Genomic DNA, 22,719 nt, shown 5'->3' with positions numbered 1-22,719 from the left:
GTATGTCAGTGCATTAGTCATCATTACAGACAAAGTCTTGGAGAACAGGGATCTTTCCATAAGATGTTATTTTATTTCCATACCAACATCGATCAAACACTCAAACGTTAACAAGGGCTCCTAAGTTCACTGATGATAATTCCTTGTTAATTCTTTGATGATCCGTGGACGACATAAAGGCGAGAAGTATCACTGACATAAATGTCAAATCTGACAGGACTGATATGCATGTCAGTCTGTGACGTAGGCAAACCTCGCCGGAACTCTTTGTGACATCATAACTGATGTTTATTACATGTTTCCATGACAACAAACATTGTCAGTGACGTCAAGACTCTCTTTGTTAGACCATGTGCAATAGGACGACGGTGTCTACACATTCATCAAAGGGGATGTCAGAGAGGGCGTTGCCAGAACAGCTGATATCTTGCCGTCTATCATCTGTCTATTTCAGCTGTCTCTATCAGCTGTGTCTATCAACCCGTGGCCAGTCATCAGTGTATCAGCCATATCCACGTTCAACTGTTTAACATTAAGACACCGATATCAGTTTCCATTCACTACACTGCCCCTGGTGTAGAACTAAACGCATCAGGCCTGAAGGACTCACCCAGGGTGAGTTTCCATTTCTTGTTACATTTCGGGTCTAATTCGTCAGTGGTTGTCATCTAATGCTTCAGTCAGTGGTTGTCATCTAATGCTTCAGTCAGTGGTTGTCATCTAATGCTTCAGTCAGTGGTTGTCAAATAATGCTTCAGTCAGCGGTTGTCAACTAATGCTTCAGTCAGCGGTTGTCAACTAATGCTTCAGTCAGCGGTTGTCAACTAATGCTTCAGTCAGCGGTTGTCAACTAATGCTTCAGTCAGCGGTTGTCAACTATTGCTTCTGACTCGGCTCGTTATGTGTTGGTTTATTGCCTTCTCTGTGTGAGTTTGAGTTTGTATTGCGATAGACCAGACGATACTGCCCACAGGAGATATCGCTTGGGCTTGTAGATATCGCTGCAATTAAATTACATCAATGCTTTGATGACCATTGTGACGCCACTGGTTATTATGACGTCACAATCAAATGACATCACTAATGGCTCTGCTACTGAAGCTGTAAGCAGTACTGTTTTACACAGAAGACACTGCTAATTACTGTCAACAAATTGAAAAAGCTGGAAGAATGATGTTGGATGATAAAAAAATCTAACCCTTGTGTCTTTTGATATCAAATATATCGTGTTGATATATTTGATATCAAAAGACACTTTGGTGAGATTCTCTATATCCCGATTGTCAAATATATCAAGTCGTGCAAAATATCCCTCCGCAAAATGTTCTTGGCGCGAGAAATGAAACCTGCCGACTGCAGAACAGATTTTCTTTCCATACATGAGATCGAAATCTGTTTTGACAGAAATATTGGCGGTTCTTTCATTGAGGTGGCTATTTCCGACTCTTTCTCATATCGACCTCGACTAATCAGTCGGCCAACGGAATTTATTTATAAGCCTCAACCACCACCTCCGTAGTGTACAAGAAGTTATTCTGAAGGCTGCTAATGGTAGACGTGCCTAGCTCCCCCCCCCCCCCCCCCCCCCCTCCGATCCATTGACGTGTTTAAGGACCCCCTCCCATCTATTGGTGTGTTTAAGGACCCCCTCTCTCATCTATGGATGTGTATAAGCCCCCCCCCACCCCCATCTATGGATGCCCCCACGCCTCCCGTCTTTCAATTGATGTGTTTAAAGAGCCGCGTCCACAATTCCCGCTAACTCCCATCCCCGTCTATCAATAAATGTGTTTAAGGACCCCCGTCTATCAATAAATGTGTTCAAGGACCCCCGTCTATCAATAAATGTGTTTAAGGACACCCGTCTGTCAATAAATGTGTTTAAGGACCCCCGTCTGTCAATAAATGTGTTAAAGGACCCTCGTCTATCAATAAATGCGTTTAAGGACACCCGTCTATCAATAAATGCGTTTAAGGACCCCCGTCTATCAATAAATGTGTTTAAGGACCCCCGTTTATCAATAAATGTGTTTAAGGACCCCCGTCTATCAATAAATGTGTTTAAGGACCCCCGTCTATCAATAAATGTGTTTAACGATCCCCGTCTATCAATAAATGTGTTTAAGGACCCCCGTCTATCAATAAATGTGTTTAAGGACCCCCTTCTGTCAATAAATGTGTTTAAGGACCCCCGTCTATCAATGAATGTGTTTAAGGACCCCCGTCTATCAATAAATGTGTTTAAGGACCCCCGTCTATTCAGTGGCCATACAGGGTGCAGGGACAGGGACAGTAGGCAGATGGTTGTGTGACTGCAGGAACAACGCCAGCAGCTTGAGAGCAGATTACATCATCACCGACATCCGTGAGACTTGTGAAGTGTGATCATGATAATATGGCCATCAGCGCATTCACCAGATTGTTTAAATAAGATGGATTTACAACCAGTCCTTTGATGCTGTATTTACTTCCTCCACGGCTCTGTATAAGTAACACATGCATGTGTACACGGAGTCATTGGTGCCAGGTGTCCGCACATACACACAGTCGTGGCCGATGATTGGGATGGTTAGGAAATCATACAGTTATATATGTAAACAGGTGTCTGAGATTTACTGTTGGCCAGAAATCAGAAGCCCTGCGTTTGGCTTGATGATGGTAAACAGATTGTTTAATTACAGTCTCCCTAATACTGATAAAAACGTAATGTATAGGGAATAACGGTTTGTACTTCCCTCACCGGTTTGCTGGTTTGTTTGAGTGTCACAACTGCAGCGCCATATTGTAAGTTCATTAAAACGGGGCAATGACAGTGAGGCTGATCGTTGAACCAGTCCGGTGCTGCCACCTGGAACAACGTCTCCGAAGCTATTTCGGAGGCCACGGTTCGGAGAAGTTCCTGGCGATACCGGGAGGTGTGGGATAGAGTGTTGTGGGCGGGAGTTTGTTGAGGTGTGTTGGTGGGGGAGATATCGGGAGGTGTGGGATAGAGAGTTGTGGGCGGGAGTTTGTTGGGTGGGGTGCGTTGGTGGGGGAGATAGCGGGTGGTGTGGGATAGAGAGTTGTGGGCGGGAGTTTGTTGGGGTGCGTTGGTGGGGGAGATAGCGGGAGGTGTGGGATAGACTGTTGTGGGCGGGAGTTTGTTGGGGTGTGTTGGTGGGGGAGATAGCGGGAGGTGTGGGATAGAGTGTTGTGGGCGGGAGTTTGTTGGGGTGTGTTGGTGGGGGAGATATCGGGAGGTGTGGGATAGAGTGTTGTGGGCGGGAGTTTGTTGGGGTGTGTTGGTGGGGGAGATAGCGGGAGGTGTGGGATAGAGTGTTGTGGGCGGGAGTTTGTTGAGGTGTGTTGGTGGGGGAGATAGCGGGTGGTGTGGGATAGAGAGTTGTGGGCGGGAGTTTGTTGGGGTGTGTTGGTGGGGGAGATAGCGGGTGGTGTGGGATAGAGAGTTGTGGGCGGGAGTTTGTTGGGTGTTTTGTGTTGGTGGGGGAGATAGCGGGTGGTGTGGGAGAGAGTGTTGTGGGCGGGAGTTTGTTGGGGTGTGTTGGTGGGGGAGATAGCGGGTGGTGTGGGATAGAGTGTTGTGGGCGGGAGTTTGTTGGGGTGTGTTGGTGGGGGAGATAGCGGATGGTGTGGGATAGAGTGTTGTGGGCGGGAGTTTGTTGGGGTGTGTTGGTGGGGGAGATAGCGGGTGGTGTGGGATAGAGAGTTGTGGGCGGGAGTTTGTTGGGGTGTGTTGGTGGGGGAGATAGCGGGAGGTGTGGGATAGAGAGTTGTGGGCGGGAGTTTGTTGGGGTGTGTTGGTGGGGGAGATACCGGGAGGTGTGGGATAGAGAGTTGTGGGCGGGAGTTTGTTGGGGTGTGTTGGTGGGGGAGATAGCGGGTGGTGTGGGATAGAGAGTTGTGGGCGGGAGTTTGTTGGGGTGTGTTGGTGGGGAGATAGCGGGTGGTGTGGGATAGAGTGTTGTGGGCGGGAGTTTGTTGGGGTGTGTTGGTGGGGGAGATAGCGGGTGGTGTGGGATAGAGTGTTGTGGGCGGGAGTTTGTTGGGGTGTGTTGGTGGGGGAGATAGCGGGTGGTGTGGGATAGAGAGTTGTGGGCGGGAGTTTGTTGGGGTGTGTTGGTGGGGGAGATAGCGGGTGGTGTGGGATAGAGAGTTGTGGGCGGGAGTTTGTTGGGGTGTGTTGGTGGGGGAGATAGCGGGTGGTGTGGGATAGAGTGTTGTGGGCGGGAGTTTGTTGGGGTGTGTTGGTGGGGGAGTGAGATAGCGGGTGGTGTGGGATAGAGTGTTGTGGGCGGGAGTTTGTTGGGGTGTGTTGGTGGGGGAGTGAGATAGCGGGTGGTGTGGGATAGAGTGTTGTGGGCGGGAGTTTGTTGGGGTGTGTTGGTGGGGGAGTGAGATAGCGGGTGGTGTGGGATAGAGTGTTGTGGGCGGGAGTTTGTTGGGGTGTGTTGGTGGGGGAGTTAGATAGCGGGAGGTGTGGGATAGACTGTTGTGGGCGGGAGTTTGTTGGGGTGTGTTGGTGGGGGAGATAGCGGGTGGTGTGGGATAGAGAGTTGTGGGCGGGAGTTTGTTGAGGTGTGTTGGTGGGGGAGATAGCGGGTGGTGTGGGATAGAGTGTTGTGGGCGGGAGTTTGTTGGGGTGTGTTGGTGGGGGAGTTAGCGGGAGGTGTGGGATAGAGTGTTGTGGGCGGGAGTTTGTTGGGGTGTGTTGGTGGGGGAGATAGCGGGAGGTGTGGGATAGAGTGTTGTGGGCGGGAGTTTGTTGAGGTGTGTTGGTGGGGGAGTGAGATAGCGGGTGGTGTGGGATAGAGAGTTGTGGGCGGGAGTTTGTTGGGGTGTGTTGGTGGGGGAGATAGCGGGAGGTGTGGGATAGAGTGTTGTGGGCGGGAGTTTGTTGGGGTGTGTTGGTGGGGGAGTTAGCGGGAGGTGTGGGATAGAGTGTTGTGGGCGGGAGTTTGTTGGGGTGTGTTGGTGGGGGAGATAGCGGGAGGTGTGGGATAGAGTGTTGTGGGCGGGAGTTTGTTGAGGTGTGTTGGTGGGGGAGTGAGATAGCGGGTGGTGTGGGATAGAGAGTTGTGGGCGGGAGTTTGTTGGGGTGTGTTGGTGGGGGAGTGAGATAGCGGGAGGTGTGGGATAGAGAGTTGTGGGCGGGAGTTTGTTGAGGTGTGTTGGTGGGGGAGTGAGATAGCGGGTGGTGTGGGATAGAGTGTTGTGGGCGGGAGTTTGTTGAGGTGTGTTGGTGGGGGAGATAGCGGGTGATGTGGGATAGAGAGTTGTGGGCGGGAGTTTGTTGAGGTGTGTTGGTGGGGGAGATAGCGGGAGGTGTGGGATAGAGTGTTGTGGGCGGGAGTTTGTTGAGGTGTGTTGGTGGGGGAGATAGCGGGTGGTGTGGGATAGAGAGTTGTGGGCGGGAGTTTGTTGAGGTGTGTTGGTGGGGGAGATAGCGGGTGGTGTGGGATAGAGTGTTGTGGGCGGGAGTTTGTTGAGGTGTGTTGGTGGGGGAGATAGCGGGTGGTGTGGGATAGAGAGTTGTGGGCGGGAGTTTGTTGGGGTGTGTTGGTGGGGGAGATAGCGGGTGGTGTGGGATAGAGTGTTGTGGGCGGGAGTTTGTTGAGGTGTGTTGGTGGGGGAGATAGCGGGTGGTGTGGGATAGAGAGTTGTGGGCGGGAGTTTGTTGGGGTGTGTTGGTGGGGGAGATAGCGGGAGGTGTGGGATAGAGAGTTGTGGGCGGGAGTTTGTTGGGGTGTGTTGGTGGGGGAGATAGCGGGTGGTGTGGGATAGAGTGTTGTGGGCGGGAGTTTGTTGGGTGGGGTGCGTTGGTGGGGGAGATAGCGGGTGGTGTGGGATAGAGTGTTGTGGGCGGGAGTTTGTTGAGGTGTGTTGGTGGGGGAGATAGCGGGTGGTGTGGGATAGAGTGTTGTGGGCGGGAGTTTGTTGGGTGGGGTGCGTTGGTGGGGGAGATACCGGGAGGTGTGGGATAGTGTGTTGTGGGCGGGAGTTTGTTGAGGTGTGTTGGTGGGGGAGATAGCGGGTGGTGTGGGATAGAGTGTTGTGGGCGGGAGTTTGTTGAGGTGTGTTGGTGGGGGAGATAGCGGGTGGTGTGGGATAGAGAGTTGTGGGCGGGAGTTTGTTGGGGTGTGTTGGTGGGGGAGATAGCGGGAGGTGTGGGATAGAGTGTTGTGGACGGGAGCTTGTTGGGGTGTTTTGGTGGGGGAGATAGCGGGAGGTGTGGGATAGAGAGTTGTGGGCGGGAGTTTGTTGGGGTGTGTTGGTGGGGGAGATAGCGGGTGGTGTGGGATAGAGAGTTGTGGGCGGGAGTTTGTTGGGGTGTGTTGGTGGGGGAGTGAGATAGCGGGTGGTGTGGGATAGAGAGTTGTGGGCGGGAGTTTGTTGGGGTGTGTTGGTGGGGGAGTTAGATAGCGGGAGGTGTGGGATAGAGAGTTGTGGGCGGGAGTTTGTTGGGGTGTGTTGGTGGGGGAGTTAGATAGCGAGTTTTTTGGAATAGAGTGTGGGTGTGTTGGTGGGGGAGTTAGCGGGAGGCGTGGTATAGAGAGTTGTGGGCGGGAGTTTGTTGGGGTGTGTTGGTGGGGGAGATAGCGGGAGGTGTGGGATAGAGTGTTGTGGGCGGGAGTTTGTTGGGGTGTGTTGGTGGGGGAGATAGCGGGAGGTGTGGGATAGAGAGTTGTGGGCGGGAGTTTGTTGGGGTGTGTTGGTGGGGGAGATAGCGGGAGGTGTGGGATAGAGTGTTGTGGGCGGGAGTTTGTTGGGGTGTGTTGGTGGGGGAGATAGCGGGTGGTGTGGGATAGAGAGTTGTGGGCGGGAGTTTGTTGGGGTGTGTTGGTGGGGGAGTGAGATAGCGGGTGGTGTGGGATAGAGAGTTGTGGGCGTGAGTTTGTTGGGGTGTGTTGGTGGGGGAGTTAGATAGCGGGAGGTGTGGGATAGAGAGTTGTGGGCGGGAGTTTGTTGGGGTGTGTTGGTGGGGGAGTTAGATAGCGAGTTTTTTGGAATAGAGTGTGGGTGTGTTGGTGGGGGAGTTAGCGGGAGGCGTGGTATAGAGAGTTGTGGGCGGGAGTTTGTTGGGGTGTGTTGGTGGGGCAGTTGAGGTGGCGATGTAGGGTGGTGGAGATGGAGATGTGTTTTTGTGTTTCTGTGCTGGACTTTACTGTAAATACTGGAGATGTTGGAGGTGGTGGTGGATTTATTTCTGTGTTTCTCAGCTGTGATCATGCCCAGGTGTATATCTGTATCTGTGTGTTTCTCAGCTGTGACCATGCCCAGGTGTATATCTGTATCTGTGTGTTTCTCAGCTGGATGTGGTCTACAGCACCCACCGTGACCGCGCCCAGATGTATGCCTGTATCTGTATCTATAGATGTCTTTGGGCCGAGCTACTTACTGTGCGTTCAACAGGGTCAAAGAACTCGAGTGTGGACTCCACTCCGTCCAACTGCACAGCTACAGTCATCGTGTTGCCCCCCTCTGAAACACAAACACCACCGTCAACATCGTACATCGTACATCGCTACATCGTACATAGCTACATCGTACATTACATCGCCACATCGTAAGTCCTACATCGGTACATCGTACAGTCCTACGTCGTACATCGCTACGTCATACATTCCTACATCGTACATCGCTACATTGCTACATCGTACATCACTACATCGTACACAGCCACATCGCACGGTGTTACCGTCATATCATGTCGACATTGCAACGCTGAATAGAGCTTATAAAAGGGAAATTAATTCGTTAAGGCATTCAAAAATAAATATTTCATAATACGTGTGTCAAAATGTGTGTCATCCTTCAGTTTACCTCAACAGTTGTGGACCGATTCACATGACCTTGAAGCGCCACAAGATCTGGTATTTACTACAAGGGGACGGGGCAAGCATCGATGCTTCAGGGGTAGACAACCCACATGACTACCTGCCTCCTCTGTGAGGCGCCACAGGGCGGGAAGCAGGCACCGCTGTGATAAACATCTTCCGTGCAAGGAAGTGATCGTTTACACTTATGGAGTCCCCATGCAGTGCTAATGACTGGGCGGACGAGGGCTGCACTGGGTAGAAAGAGGAGATACGGGATCGAAACAAAACAAGCAGACTAATAATCAGGCTCATGTAAAGGGAGAGATAATAACCTTTGACCTTGAAGTGTTACAGTTGTAAGGTTGGACGCATCTACCCAAGGCAAAATCGTTAACTGGACTTTCAAAGTAAGTAACCGCCTTTGCCTCTGAAGGATGGGTTGGACGTGGCAGAACACCTGACGGGGCGGGAGAGCCTGGAGAGTGTTCACTGAACTACACAGCGATGTCGTGACGCGACGTGGTGGAGCAGCCAGCGCCTTGGCACCGGACTTACCTCACCCATGTCTACATGCCTTGTACTATAAAAAGTAGTCGGTAACAGTCGCAGGAATACATAAAAACATGGTATTTTGTTTATACTTGACAATACACTAACCTTGTGAAAGATGTGAGGTTTTAGGGTTTTATGAAAGCTATAAGGCAGATATATCAGAGCTAATTATTAGTCAGAAGAGGCAAAGACATCTTTGGACACCCAGGGCGTTCTACACACTTGATATACAGCTACATTGACCCAGGGCGTTCTACACACTTGATATACGGCTACATTGACCAAGGGCGTTTTACACACATAATGTACAGCTACACTGACCCAGGGCGCTCTACACACATAATGTAAATCTACATTGACCCAGGGCGTTCTACACACATAATGTACAGCTACACTGACCAAGGGCGTTCTACACACATAATGTACATCTACACTGACCCAGGGCGCTCTACACACATAATGTAAATCTACATTGACCCACCACGCCCTACAGTTGAATTTTCACTACGTCCTACAGTCTTATATCAAAACGCCCCACAGTTGTATGACATGCCCTACAGTTTTGTTTGACCATACCCCCGAGTTTTATATATCAACGCCCCACAGTTTTATATAACCACGCCCTACAGTTAAATATAACCACGCCCCACAGTTTAAATAACCACGCCCTACAGTTTTATTTTCATTACGTCTTACAGTTTTATATAAAAACGCCCCACAGCTTTATTTATATTACCACGCCTAACAGTTTTATATAACCACGCCCTACAGTTTTATGTAACCACGCCTCACAGTTTATGTAACCACGCCCCAAAGTGTTGTAACTGAAAACAATATGTAGCCATCATTCAAACACCAGGGCCATACATGTAAGTGCTGTAGACCAGTCAGACTACTCACATGTTGGCAAACGTTAGTGGGTGAGCCGGTGCAGGCATGGTTTCTCATCCTTCAGGCTTAGATTTACTCTTCAGTTTTTATAATTATATGCACAACCATACTTTGAAACAAATGCATTTTGTAACAGATTTTGAAATATTTACTTGACTTTTAAGAGCCAACCCACGTCATATTTTTTCAGGAATCCTTATTTGCTGCACTGCACCGCCAGACAGTGTATATCGCCGCAGTGTTCAGCTTCAACGGGTTGTACGTTGTGGCGCTCTTGATTCACGCGCCAGATCAGCGGACGAACACGGAGTCGTGCAGCTTCTCACTCATTTTCAATGTTCAACCGAATTTGTATTTTTAGCGGATTTCTAAAAATTATTCACTTTCCCCCAAAAATTAGGGGCGAAGTAATTTCAGCTTTGAAAAATGAATCACTGATGTACATGTGTAGAAGGGTTTCAAAACCTAACGCCCCAGTACATCCGAAACATGGCATGTGGACAATTCTTTCGTGCTCGTGGTAGGGGTTTGACACTGCAGAGATAGGACGCCGCTCTGAACCATCAGTAGTGTTGAGTTCCACTTTCCATAGTAAAACGCAGGCTCTCTGCTTTTGCTTTAATACAACGTTTGTGATCAGATGGGATAGGCATTGTCTTCAACTTGAGGAATTCCAATAAAGGGCAATTGGGATGCGTCAAACTGGTAGCACTCAGCGAAAGATAGCTAATATGTTCCATGTGTCTCAGTATGTGATATGCAGGCTGCCGACACAAAATTAGAAATCACCTGCTTATCTGCAAGCTCGGCGAACACCGTCCAGCCAGACGCCAATGGTGTTTAGAGTGCAGAACTGAAGGGACTGTGGACTGTCTCACGTAATGTTTTCAGAATCCACATCCGCTCTTGACTTTCTGGATCCGTATGCATGTGTCTGGAGAGGTCCAAACAAACATCATGCGAACATCAACGTAAGGCACCTTGAGATATTCAGGGTAGGGTCTGTAGTTATATGGGGCAGGATCACGATTGACTGCCAGAACGCCCCTATATATTGTCTTTGTAAGGATCACTGGACAGTGTACCGAGACAACCTACTGGCGCAAAGAGTTATGCTGTTGTCGCGCCATGCTGGTCCGCGCTATTTCCTCCAAGACGATAACGCTTGTGCCCACCCGACGTATATTAACTGACTACCTCTTGCAGCAACACATCACCAGAATGCAATGGACAGTATACACCAGTGCTTACGTGCTTGGTCCTGACCTTTTCCCTGTAGAGCACGCCTGCAGAGCTCGATACAGCGACCTGCTACGTTAACCGGGTCAGGCGCTGCCGGGAGCATGGCCCATTATTGATAACGTCATTACAAACATTCATTGTTTGACTACCCCCCATCCACTCCCACACCCCCTTTTTCGTCTTTCATGGTTGTTAGGTCCCTTTACTACATAACACCACCATCACGTTCTGTTGATTGTCATGTTACACTTTCTGCCACAAATACTTATTTTATGCAACTTATGAGTTTCGGGCGCTGTCTGTAGAGTAGGACATGCTTCCCCTCTTGGCGAACACCTGGTGTCCTCACTGAGTTTCAGAGATCCATGTTAACATTAATAGCAGTAGTTGGACTTCAGAAACCGGTTATGTTCTTGGTTTTATTAGTTGTAATTAGTGTAAGCTTTCTAGTTACGTTCACTTACAATGAATAAATTGATGTGAACTAACCTTATGGAAAACTACCAAGATCCATCTGCGCGATACGCTGTTCTGCTGGTGGTGCCTCCACCGATTGCCTGCTGTCAATGTTAAACGTCTTGTCCTGTATGGTTAACGCCGTTCTCAGTGTCATGCGCTAAATGTTGTGAGATCACTGTGTTCAAAACATGCTGGTCACTCAATTATACCCGATCCAGGGCACCTCACATCGGCCAGCTAGCACTGGTATACACAGATCCAGGACACCTCACATCGGCCAGCTAGCACTGGTATACACAGATCCAGGACACCTCACATCGGCCAGCTAGCACTGTTCTAAACAGGCCCAGGACAACTCACATCGCTCAGCGAGCACTGCTATATATAGATCCTGGACACTTCTATCGGTCAGCCAGCACTCGTATATATAGACCCAGGACACTTCCATCAGTCAGGCAACACTCGTATATATAGACCCAGGACACTTCTATCGGTTTCGCAAGCACTGGTATATATAGATCCTGGACACTTCTATCGGTCAGCCAGCACTCGTATATATAGACCCAGGACACTTCTATCGGTCAGCCAGCACTGGTATATATAGACCCAGGACACTTCTATCGGTCAGCCAGCACTGGTATATACACATACAGGACACTTCTATAAGTCAACCGAGGACATTGTGTATCGATCAGCAAACACTGGTATATGGGAATCACTTGAGGACATTGTGTATCGATCTGCAAACACTGGCACATGTGAATCGCCCGAGGACATTGTGTATCGATATGCAAACACTGGCACATGTGAATCGCCCGAGGACATTGTGTATCGATCAGCAAACACTGGTATATGGGAATCGCCCGAGGACATTGTGTATCGATCTGCAAACACTGGTATATGTGAATCGCCCGAGGACATTGTGTATCGATCAGCAAACACTGGTATATATGAATCGCCCGAGGACATTGTGTATGGATCGATCAGCAAACACTGGTATATGTGAATCGCCCGAGGACATTGTGTATCGATCAGCAAACACTGGTATATATGAATCGCCCGAGGACATTGTGTATCGATCTGCAAACACTGGTATATATGAATCGCCCGAGGACATTGTGTATCGATCAGCAAACACTGGTATATGGGAATCGCCCGAGGACATTGTGTATCTATCAGCAAACACTGGTATATGTGAATGGACCGCGGACATTGTATATCGATCAGCAAGTACTGGTATATGTGAATCGTCCGAGGACATTGTGTATCTATCAGCAAACACTGGTATATGGGAATGGACCGCGGACATTGTATATCGATCAGCAAACACTGGTATATGTGAATCGTCCGAGGACATTGTGTATCTATCAGCAAACACTGGTATATGGGAATGGACCGCGGACATTGTATATCGATCAGCAAACACTGGTATATGTGAATCGTCCGAGGACATTGTGTATCTATCAGCAAACACTGGTATATGGGAATGGACCGCGGACATTGTATATCGATCAGCAAGTACTCGTATATGTGAATGGGCCGCGGACATTGTATATCGATCAGCAAGTACTGGTATATGTGAATGGACCGCGGACATTGTATATCGATCAGCAAGCACTGGTATATGTGAATCGACCGCGGAGATTGTATATCGATCAGCAAGTACTGGTATATGTGAATGGACCGCGGACATTGTATATCGATCAGCAAGTACTGGTATATGTGAATCGACCGCGGACATTGTATATCGATCAGCAAGCACTGGTATATGTGAATGGACCGCGGACATTGTATATCGATCAGCAAGCACTGGTATATGTGAATCGACCGCGGACATTGTGTATCGATCAGCAAGCACTGGTATATGTGAATGGACCGCGGACATTGTATATCGATCAGCAAGTACTGGTATATGTGAATCGACCGCGGACATTGTATATCGATCAGCAAGTACTGGTATATTTGAATGGACCGCGGACATTGTATATCGATCAGCAAGCACTGGTGTTTACAGAATCAGGATAAGTCTTACGTGTCAACAATTACTGAATTCTCTATTACCAGGACACTTGTCAGCCGACACCGTGCTATCTAGAACCAGGGTCACTCTACATCACCAGTTCCTGACAATCAACAGGCATTTAGACGAAAATGCTGCGGAACAATCTACTTTCATGACCCCACTTCTGAAGCATCTAACTGCTGTTTTCGCTGGTTGGTTTGGATGATTGATTGCGACCTTGGTACTGATTTATCCGCCATGTCAGACACACAACGCGCCTGCCGCCCCTAGTAACAAGCATCGCAGCGTCACCGAACCAGAAAGTGGTATTGCAGCAACGAAAATAAGTTTGCTTGTTTTCAGATTTTTGTTCTAAAAACGCAAATGATAATTTGCCGTTGTGCTCCCAACCTGACGTTCTGAGAGCATACATAAAGCTGAGAGCATTTATTCACTGAGAGCACACGCCTAGCAGTAAGCACCTGTTCTTTGGGGGCGTACATATAGCTGGGAGCACCTATTCACTGACACGGAAGGTATTCCTGTAGCTTGGCACTGCTGACAACTCTTGGTCTTGTGTACTGAGATCTCCCTCTACCATCATATCACAATCAATTCAAAACTAATAAGAAATATATTTATTCATCCGCTAGTGGACATAGTCATTTATGTTTTAATCAGGTATTTGCCAGTATTTGAAGAAATTGTGAAATATAGGTTAGTTAAAAACACAAGTGATAATGAATCCATGTAGACCCCACCGAGAGCCTGGCGAAGGGTCATGTACTGTATCAATCTCGTTCAAGCATCACTGACTATGTCGCTAAAGCACAAATCACTCTTACGTCCGATGTACATTGTAACCCGACCCGAATCAATCGCTAATATTGCAGAAATATCGATTTGTGTAACAGACTGTTGTGTGTCCCTCTGCGCGGTAACATGGGAGCTAATCAGAGTGTGGAAAAAGGTTTGGAAAAAGACATCATATCACATGTCAACGTTGGTCGTTAACGTTGTCACCTTTCCCTTGAGCTGATAATAACGGATACAAAACACAATGCCATCCGACGTTGGCCACACACACAGGGAGCACATGGACAGCGAGCAGCCATCACGGGGGCGGTTGGCGGGGGGCGGTGGGCGCTGGGTAGGGGTCGGGTGGGTGGTGTGGGTGGGTGGGGGGTCGCTTCCGGGACAACGACATATCGGTAGTTGATTAATCACTTAGTTCCCTAGCAGCATGTCGGGTATTCTGGAGTACCGATTGGACAGAAACAATTGTCTGACCACTGTGTGTTACAGAAACCATTGTCTGGCCATCGTGTGTTACAGAAACCGTTGTCTTACCACTGTGTGTTGGCCGCGGCATGTTTTAACAATAATGTCACATTTATCAAGAATACTGTCACTTCTATCAAGAATGGTGTCTCATCTTTCAACAATAGTGTCACATGTTTCAACAATAGTGTCACATCTATCAACAATAATGTCACATCTATCAACAATAGTGGCACATCTTTCATCAATAGTGGCACAATTGTTAGTGACAGTTATAGAGATCACAAATTGTCATCAGTACAGGAACCCTGTAGAATATACCACAGAGACATGATTTCTCAATGCTATAACAACAATGTATTGCTGGAGAATTGTCATGCCCCGTCGTCGGATTAGGGCCATGTAAGTGTCACCTTACAGAGCGATGAGTTCCTCTGTAACGTGTGTCTACTTGGCCGTACGCAGTGGACAACAAATTCATCTGTAACCGTCTACTTGACTTTAGACAAGACAGATTCATCTGCAACCGTCTATTTGACTTTAGACAAGACAGATTCATCTGCAACCGTCTATTTGACTTTAGACAAGACAGATTCATCTGCAACCGTCTACTTGGCTGTACGCAGTGGACAACATATTCAGCGGCAACCGTCTACTTTGCTGTAGGCAGTGTACGACAGATTCATCTGTAACCGTCTACTTGGCTGTACGCAGTGTACGACAGATTCATCTGTAACCGTCTACTTGACTTTAGACAAGACAGATTCATCTGCAACCGTCTATTTGACTTTAGACAAAACATATTCATCTGCAACCGTCTACTTGGCTGTAGGCAGTGGACAACAGATTCATCTGCAACCGTCTACTTGGCTGTATGCAGTGGACAACAGATTCAGCTGCAACCGTCTACTGGGCTGTACGTGTACGACAGATTCATCTGCAACCGTCTCATGGATATACGCAGTGGACAACAGATTCATCTGCAACCGTCTACTTGGCTGTAGGCAGTGTACGACAGATTCATCTGCAACCGTCTACTTGGATGTACGCAGTGGACAACAGATTCATCTGTAACCGTCTACTTGACTTTAGACAAGACAGATTCATCTGCAACCGTCTACTTGACTTTAGACAAGACAGATTCATCTGCAACCGTCTACTTGGCTGTACGCAGTGGACAACAGATTCATCTGTAACCGTCTACTTGACTTTAGACAAGACAGATTCAGCTGCAACCGTCTACTGGGCTGTACGTGTACGACATATTCAGCTGCAACCGTCTCATGGATTTATTTATTACATTGCTACTTAATCCAACAGATTACCACTCCACTCCCCGATCCTACGCCCTCGTTGTCGGCAGGGTCTTTACCTTACAGCACAGCCCTTCCTTTAACTAGGTACCATTGACTCACGGTAACGTTGTGATCACCACGTACCGGGCATCAGTGGGCTATAAACAGCAACAGAACGACACTACTCCAGCAGGAGTTGAAGACTATTTAACCCACACACTGGCAGGCTAAACGTGTCTCGCAGCTGGGAAACAAGACTTGAAATGACTTCTGATTTATTCTGCTATTTTCGAATATCCGTTATGAGAGAGCTATCTGTGAAGTTTATATTCTACTAAAAGAGGGTCGATTAATGTGTGTTGATATTGCTACGATATGATTACCGCCTGTTAGAGGAGGAGAAAAAGGCTAATGCTGGATTTTTGTTAAGACATTCTCAACCACGAGAAATCCTTGCTGTGAAGCTGCGATTTAAAAACACGGATTAAACACTGTAATGGACATGTATTTATTTGAATTTGGATCCCGAAAATGATGCTGCTTTGATGTGATTAGTACATGTGTAGTGTTGGGACATGTTCGAATTTCATTCACAGAGATTCAACAGGTATTCAACAAAGATTCAAGTAGTGATTCAGTGGAACGTCAGCAGACAAATATTCAACAATGATTGAACAAAAATTAAATAATGATTACACAAAGATTAATCAATGATTCAACAGAAATTCAACAGAGATTGATCATACGATGATATTAACCGTCATGCCCTACCAGCAGGACGTTATGATATGGGACGTTATGATATGGTATATGACAGCGCGACATAAACACAGTATACGCAGTGATCTCTCAGTACACAATACACACGCACCAGTGTTGTGTACAGTCCCTTGTCCTGTGTCGTTCTCTGCATGCATGCCGTCTACTATAGCTTCGATTCTAGTGTTAATATGTTTACAGATAATGTTGTCAAGCCATGCTAGTGCTGATATGTTTACAGATATTCTTGTCAAGCCATTTTAATGTTTATATGTTTATATATATTACGCCTTTTTAATGTTAATATGTTTACATATATTCTTGTCAAGCCATTTAAGTGTTAATATGTTTACATATGTTGTTAAGCCGTTCTAATGTTAATATGTTTACAGATATTGTTGTCAAGCCATTATAGTGTTAAAATGTTAACAGATAGTGTTGCCAAGCCATTGGAGTGTTCAAAACTTTACAGCTTTTGATGTCAATCCATTTCAGTGTTAATATGTTAACATATTTTGTTGTCAAACCATTCTATTGTTAATATGTTTGCAGATATTTTGCCAAGTCATTCTGGTACCCATTTTGAGTTTTGAGTTTTGAGCCCGTTCTGACTACAGCCCAATATACGAAATATAATTTAGTTATTTCTAGATATGTTAGGGTAGCGGATTCGTTATCTATGTAATAAACATGCTCGCCAATACACAGACTCTTCGGGGACGAGTTCACTCAATCATCTGTCGGTCAGTCTTATGTCGTTGACGTTGACACATTGGCTGTGAGTCCCTGGTGTTTCGGTCGATGTTAAAACAAGAGAAGTAAACCATCCCAGAGTGCCTCCCTGTCTGGGCACTGACGGCGAAGAATGAGACGGTATAAAGGCGGTATCAAGGCGGTATAAAGGCGGTATCAATGCGGTCACGGTTCTCAGTGCTCATTTCGTACAGTACCATGGTGGCTACAGACATTACGATAGGTTTGTTTGTTTGTTTGAAGTTTAACGCTGCACTCAGCAATTTCCAACTATATGACGGCGTTCTTTAAATAATCGCGTCTGGACCAGACAATCCAGTGATGTTGGCGCTGGGTGCGTTCGCCTCAATGACTGGGTTCTATTCCCTAGATAACATCCGTTTGTCAAGGTCAAGGTTACCTATTAATGGCGTCCTTCATCCTGAAGTCAGTATCCCCTGATCATCTCTGTACAACCATATTCATGACGTCACTGTCACGTCAGTGATGTCGTACAACCATATTCATGACGTCACTGTCACGTCATTGATGTCGTACAACCATATTCACGATGTCACTGTCACGTCATTGATGTCGTACAACCTATTGATTAATGTCACTGTCACTTCATTGTCGTACAACCTCTTGATCAATGTCACTGTCACGTCGCTATCGATGCATACAAGTCACGATTGGTCTGCATCTACGAGAGTGTCAACTAGTGAGCTTGAATTACCCTGGTACGAAGGAAAACAAGATGTGCCCCAAATGCTCTTCAGTGAGAAACTTTATGATTTATCACATTTATTTGGCTGTTAACACCCCCCTCTTCCCTCATGAAAGTGCAGAGCACTTATCTAACAGAACACAGAGACATAAGGAGGATTGACTACGTGTAACTCGGAGAGACGTCGACAGGTTGCCGCCACCTGCTGCTGCAACAAGCATAGACCAGCTTTATCAACTGAAACAACATTTAGTCCACCCATCAGTCCACCCATCGCTCGCGCCGTTGATCGTGTATTTAATATTTTCAGTTCTAATTAGTATAAATATATAGGGTTTTTACTTGTGCGTGGCCGCTACAGCCGGATAAGCGGGTAAACCCAGGTAGACGGCTAAACCAGTACCTGCAGAAAGGATCGGATATAGACAGGCAGATTGGGTAGGCTGAGCCAGTGTCCGACTAGAGCAGAGTAGAGGTGGCTAGCATGTAACACTGTAAGACGGGTACACGGCTAGATCAGAATATCAACGGGTTGCGCTAAACCTGGTATTCAGATGAAACACGGAATACCTGCATCAACACAGATTGTTGCAAACTGCCTCAACACGGACTGCTTCAACCTGCCTCAACACGGACTGTATGTAACCTACCTCAACACGGACTGCTTCAACCTGCCTCAACACGGACTGTATGTAACCTGCCTCAACACGGACTGTATGTAACCTGCCTCAACACGGACTGTATGTAACCTGCCTAAACACGGACTGTATGTAACCTGCCTGAACACGGACTGTATGTAACCTGCCTCAACACGGACTGTAAGTAACCTGCCTCAACACGGACTGTATGTAACCTGCCTAAACACGGACTGTATGTAACCTGCATCAACACGGACTGTATGTAACCTGCATCAACACGGACTGTATGTAACCTGTATCGACACGGACTGTATGTAAGCTGCATGAACACGGACTGTATGTAACCCGCATCAACACGGACTGTATGTAACCTGCCTCAACACGGACTGTATGTAACCTGCCTAAACACGGACTGTATGTAACCTGCATCAACACGGATTGTATGTAACCTTCATCACGAAGACTGTATGTAACCTGCCTCAACACGGACTCTATGTAACCTGCCTCAACACGGAGTGTATGTAACCTGCATCAACACGGACTCTATGTAAGCCGCATCAACATGTACTGTATGTAACCTGCCTCAACACGGAATGTATGTAACCTGCCTCAACCAGGACTGTATGTAACCTGCCTCAACACGGACTGTATGTAACCTGCCTCAACACGGACTGTATGTAACCTGCCTCAACACGGACTGTATGTAACCTGCCTCAACGCGGACTGTATGTAAGCTGCATCAACACGGACTGTATGTAACCTGCCTGAACACGGACTGTATGTAACCTGCCTCAACACGGACTGTATGTAACCTGCCTCAACACGGACTGTATGTAACCTGTCTCAACACAGACAATATGTAAGCCGCATTAACACGGACTGTATGTAACCTGCCTAAACACGAACTGTATGTAACCTGCCTCAACACGGACTGTATGTAAGCCGCATCAACACAGACTGTATGTAACCTGCCTCAACACGGACTGTATGTAACCTGCCTCAACAGGGAGTGTATGTAACCTGCATCAACACGGACTGTATGTAAGCCGCATTAACACGGACTGTATGTAACCTGCCTCAACATGGACTGTATGTAACCTGCCTCAACACGGACTGTATGTAAGCCGCATCAACACGGACTGTATGTAAGCCGCATTAACACGGACTGTATGTAACCTGCCTCAACACGGACTGTATGTAAGCCGCATCAACACGGACTGTATGTAACCTGCCTCAACACGGACTGTATGTAACCTGCCTCAACACGGACTGTATGTAACCTGCATCAACACAGACAATATATAACCTGCCTCAACACGGACAATATGTAACCTGCATAGACACGGACTGTAGGTAACATGCATTAAAACGGACTGTTCGTAAACGATATCAACACGGACTGTATATGAAGTCGACACCAACAGGAGGTCAGAGTGGTCCGGCTCATGAGCTGAGAAGTCAGATCCATATAACAAACATATGAAGCAACTGTATATATGACTGTGTATATGACACGCCCCTCGTCGTCTCTAAATAGATATGTAAATCTAAACATTTATGCAGCTGATATCCGTCTTGGTGGTCTAATTGAACAATCCAAAACAGCTGTGAGGGAAAGTGTGAAACTGTTTTCAAGCAATGGGACATATTCCTATGTTACAATCATTGAATCTGAGCGTGTTGACATCCGGCAGCAGTAATTTGTGGATGTTTCTCTTCACGATGCCAGATTAAGGCGCGTTAAGTTGAAACCCCATACCAACACCACAATGTATGTTTATGATTGCGCTAATACTGACACGTTAATATGGCGTTTGCTTTAGTGTAAAACAAAACGGATCTCACGTCGTAGTTCGTAAACATTCTTGTGGGGTTATGGGGTTGTAAGGGTTATAGGGTTGTAAGGGTTATAGGGTTGTAAGGGTTATAGGGTTGTAAGGGTTATAGGGTTGTAAGGGTTATAGGGTTGCATGATTGGTAGTCCTGCACCATGACTGTGGAATATATATATTTTAAGAAAAGAAAAGAACATAGTTATGGATAGAAAAGAAAGTCTAGCTTGCTCTATTCCACAGCATCGGGAAAAATATTTGTTTAATCTTAGAGTCTTATAGTATTATGTAATATAAGATTTCATAGACTAAACGTTAGCCTATATGATTTGGTGTTACAAAACGAAACAAAAAAGACATTAAAGCTTCTTACCTTGCCCCTCAAATCCTGTGAATTCTGACGTCATGAACTGCCTGCAAAGAGTAGATTTCCCAACCCCTGTTCCACCAAGGGTGATCACTTTATAATATCCCCCAGCGTTACCGGCTTGTGGGTCCTGCCCCCTGCCCCCACTGTGAGTGCGGTTCCTGTTCCCATCCCCCACGGCCCCCGTGGACATCAGGCTGTGGGTACTCTTCTTCTTGAAGGAGTCCCCTCGGTTGATCACCCCCTTAGAAGTTGTCTTAAAGGATCGAACGCGGGTCAACTTGGTCCCTTTCCCCGGGCTCTGGTCACCTGCCCCCTGGTCCGGCACCTCCAGTAGGTTGGGCTTGACCAGGGGCATACTGTTCCTCCTGACCATCGCGGGCTGGACCTCCAGTTCCTTGCTGGACGGTTTTTGTCTGTTTCTAAAGGAGCAGGATCTTGAATGTGGAGCGGATCCTGCTCCTAGAAGGGTGTCTCTGTGCCCCGTCGCGGATGTGGAGTCCTTGGAGTGAAGACTGGCGGAACTGGTGCCACTGGACGCCATGGAGGCCCGTCGAGTCTTGGGAGGATGATACTCCTCATCCATGGCGTCCTGTGTCATGTCGGACGTGGAATAGTCCCGCTCTTCAATGTTTATCTCGGGGACAACCCTATCCAGCGTTGCGATCAGCTGGTGCTCCCTCACTATGAATGTATAGCACGAAGGCCAGGTTCGCACAAATAAAGTAACTCCCGAACACTGTTAAGAAATCTTGGTGAAAGGACGCTTAGGAAAGTTGGGTTTCGTATATTCTGATATTTTCTTATATGATCTATTTTAATCTAGATTTCACGAGAAGGATTATACTTTCTCAAACAATACATATACACTGGTATCTGTACACAACTTTAACTTCAACATGTGGCGGCTAACCACAACACTGCAGCGAGCTCGCTCTCAACAGGTACTCTCCCGATAGATCCGCCGCAGTTCATGCGCTACCACTCACAACTCCACACAGGGCCAGTAGAATCCGCTACGAACACATCAATATCAGTCACAGCCTATACAGGAATCGCAGAACGTCTGTTCAGTTCCACTGAGGCTGTTCTATATATACCCCGGCAGCGGTCACGTGGCCGAGTTAGTCATGGTGCTGAGATAAAGCAACGGTGATTTGCAGGCTACCTGCAGGTAGAGCGATCTAACGCCTCCCGTCACTCCTGGCAACAACTGTGATTGTGCCACGGGCACTTGGCAGCTGGGTATCCGGGTCACAGACACACAAATCAGTGTTATCAATGCTTTGTTTTCTCGCACCCGGATACAAGAGGTGATGTTTCCTTGCAACAAATGCTGAGTTTATATGTTTCATCACGCCATGTGAATGAGTGAGTGAGTGAGTTAGTAAATGGGTGAGTGAGTGGATGGGGATAGGTATGCTGGCGGGTGGGTGTCGAGAGGTGGGTGGGTGGTTGTGTGAGTGAGTGAATGAGTGGTACATTCTAGACTAACATCTAGTCTCTGAAATCAACATATCGTACAGAAGAAAAAACAGTTGTTAAATTATCTTAATAAAAATATAACAAAAGGGAGCCCAGAGACTCTCTTCATACTGACGATGCAGTAATCTAGACTTGACACTGTCCCCCGTCACATAGCGTCGATGTACGAGTAACGAAACAGAGCGACGTATTACCATTACAATTACTACGATTTGGAGAGTAATCCACGCGTGTGCATGTCAGGGAAAATATGTTAGGTTGTGGCACTAGATGGTTATAACAATGGTTCTACGCAGCACACGGTTGATAAATGGTTGAACCTGTGCCTTTAAGTAAGGGTTGTCATGATGGCTAACCTCCTGTGTTGAATGTACACGTGGTTGAATTGTCTGTCCTGGATGGGCTGCAGAGGGAGGTTATGTACACGTGGTTCTATTGTCTGTCCTGGATGGGCTGCAGGGGGAGGTTTTCTACACGTGGTTGTATTGTCTGTCCTGGATGGGATGCAGAGGGAGGTTATGTACAAGTGGTTGTATTGTCTGTCCTGGATGGGCTGCAAAGGGAGGTTATGTACATGTGGTTGTATTGTCTGTCCTGGATGGGCTGCAGAGGGAGGTTATGTACCTGTGGTTGTATTGTC

General features: G+C 47.3%; 1 protein-coding gene across 1 annotated transcript in view; it reads right to left on the bottom strand.

The window, feature by feature from the left end:
- LOC139454583 (GTP-binding protein RAD-like) overlaps nt 1–21,647 on the bottom strand; it is a 41,292-nt gene extending 19,645 nt beyond the window's left edge. The window contains exons 1-2 of the mRNA XM_071236384.1: nt 20,601–21,647; nt 7,397–7,479 (exon numbers count right to left, since the gene is read on the bottom strand). Coding sequence (XP_071092485.1) covers nt 7,397–7,479; nt 20,601–21,195 — 678 coding nt within the window. The 5' untranslated portion in view covers nt 21,196–21,647. The remainder of the gene's footprint in view (nt 1–7,396; nt 7,480–20,600) is intronic.
- Between the last annotated feature and the right edge of the window lie 1,072 nt (nt 21,648–22,719).

Source organism: Haliotis cracherodii, unplaced genomic scaffold (assembly GCF_022045235.1).
Source record: "Haliotis cracherodii isolate W230 unplaced genomic scaffold, xgHalCrac1.p SCAF_10, whole genome shotgun sequence".
NCBI lineage: Eukaryota > Metazoa > Mollusca > Gastropoda > Lepetellida > Haliotidae > Haliotis > Haliotis cracherodii.
This window is presented reverse-complemented; position numbering and strand designations above follow the sequence as displayed.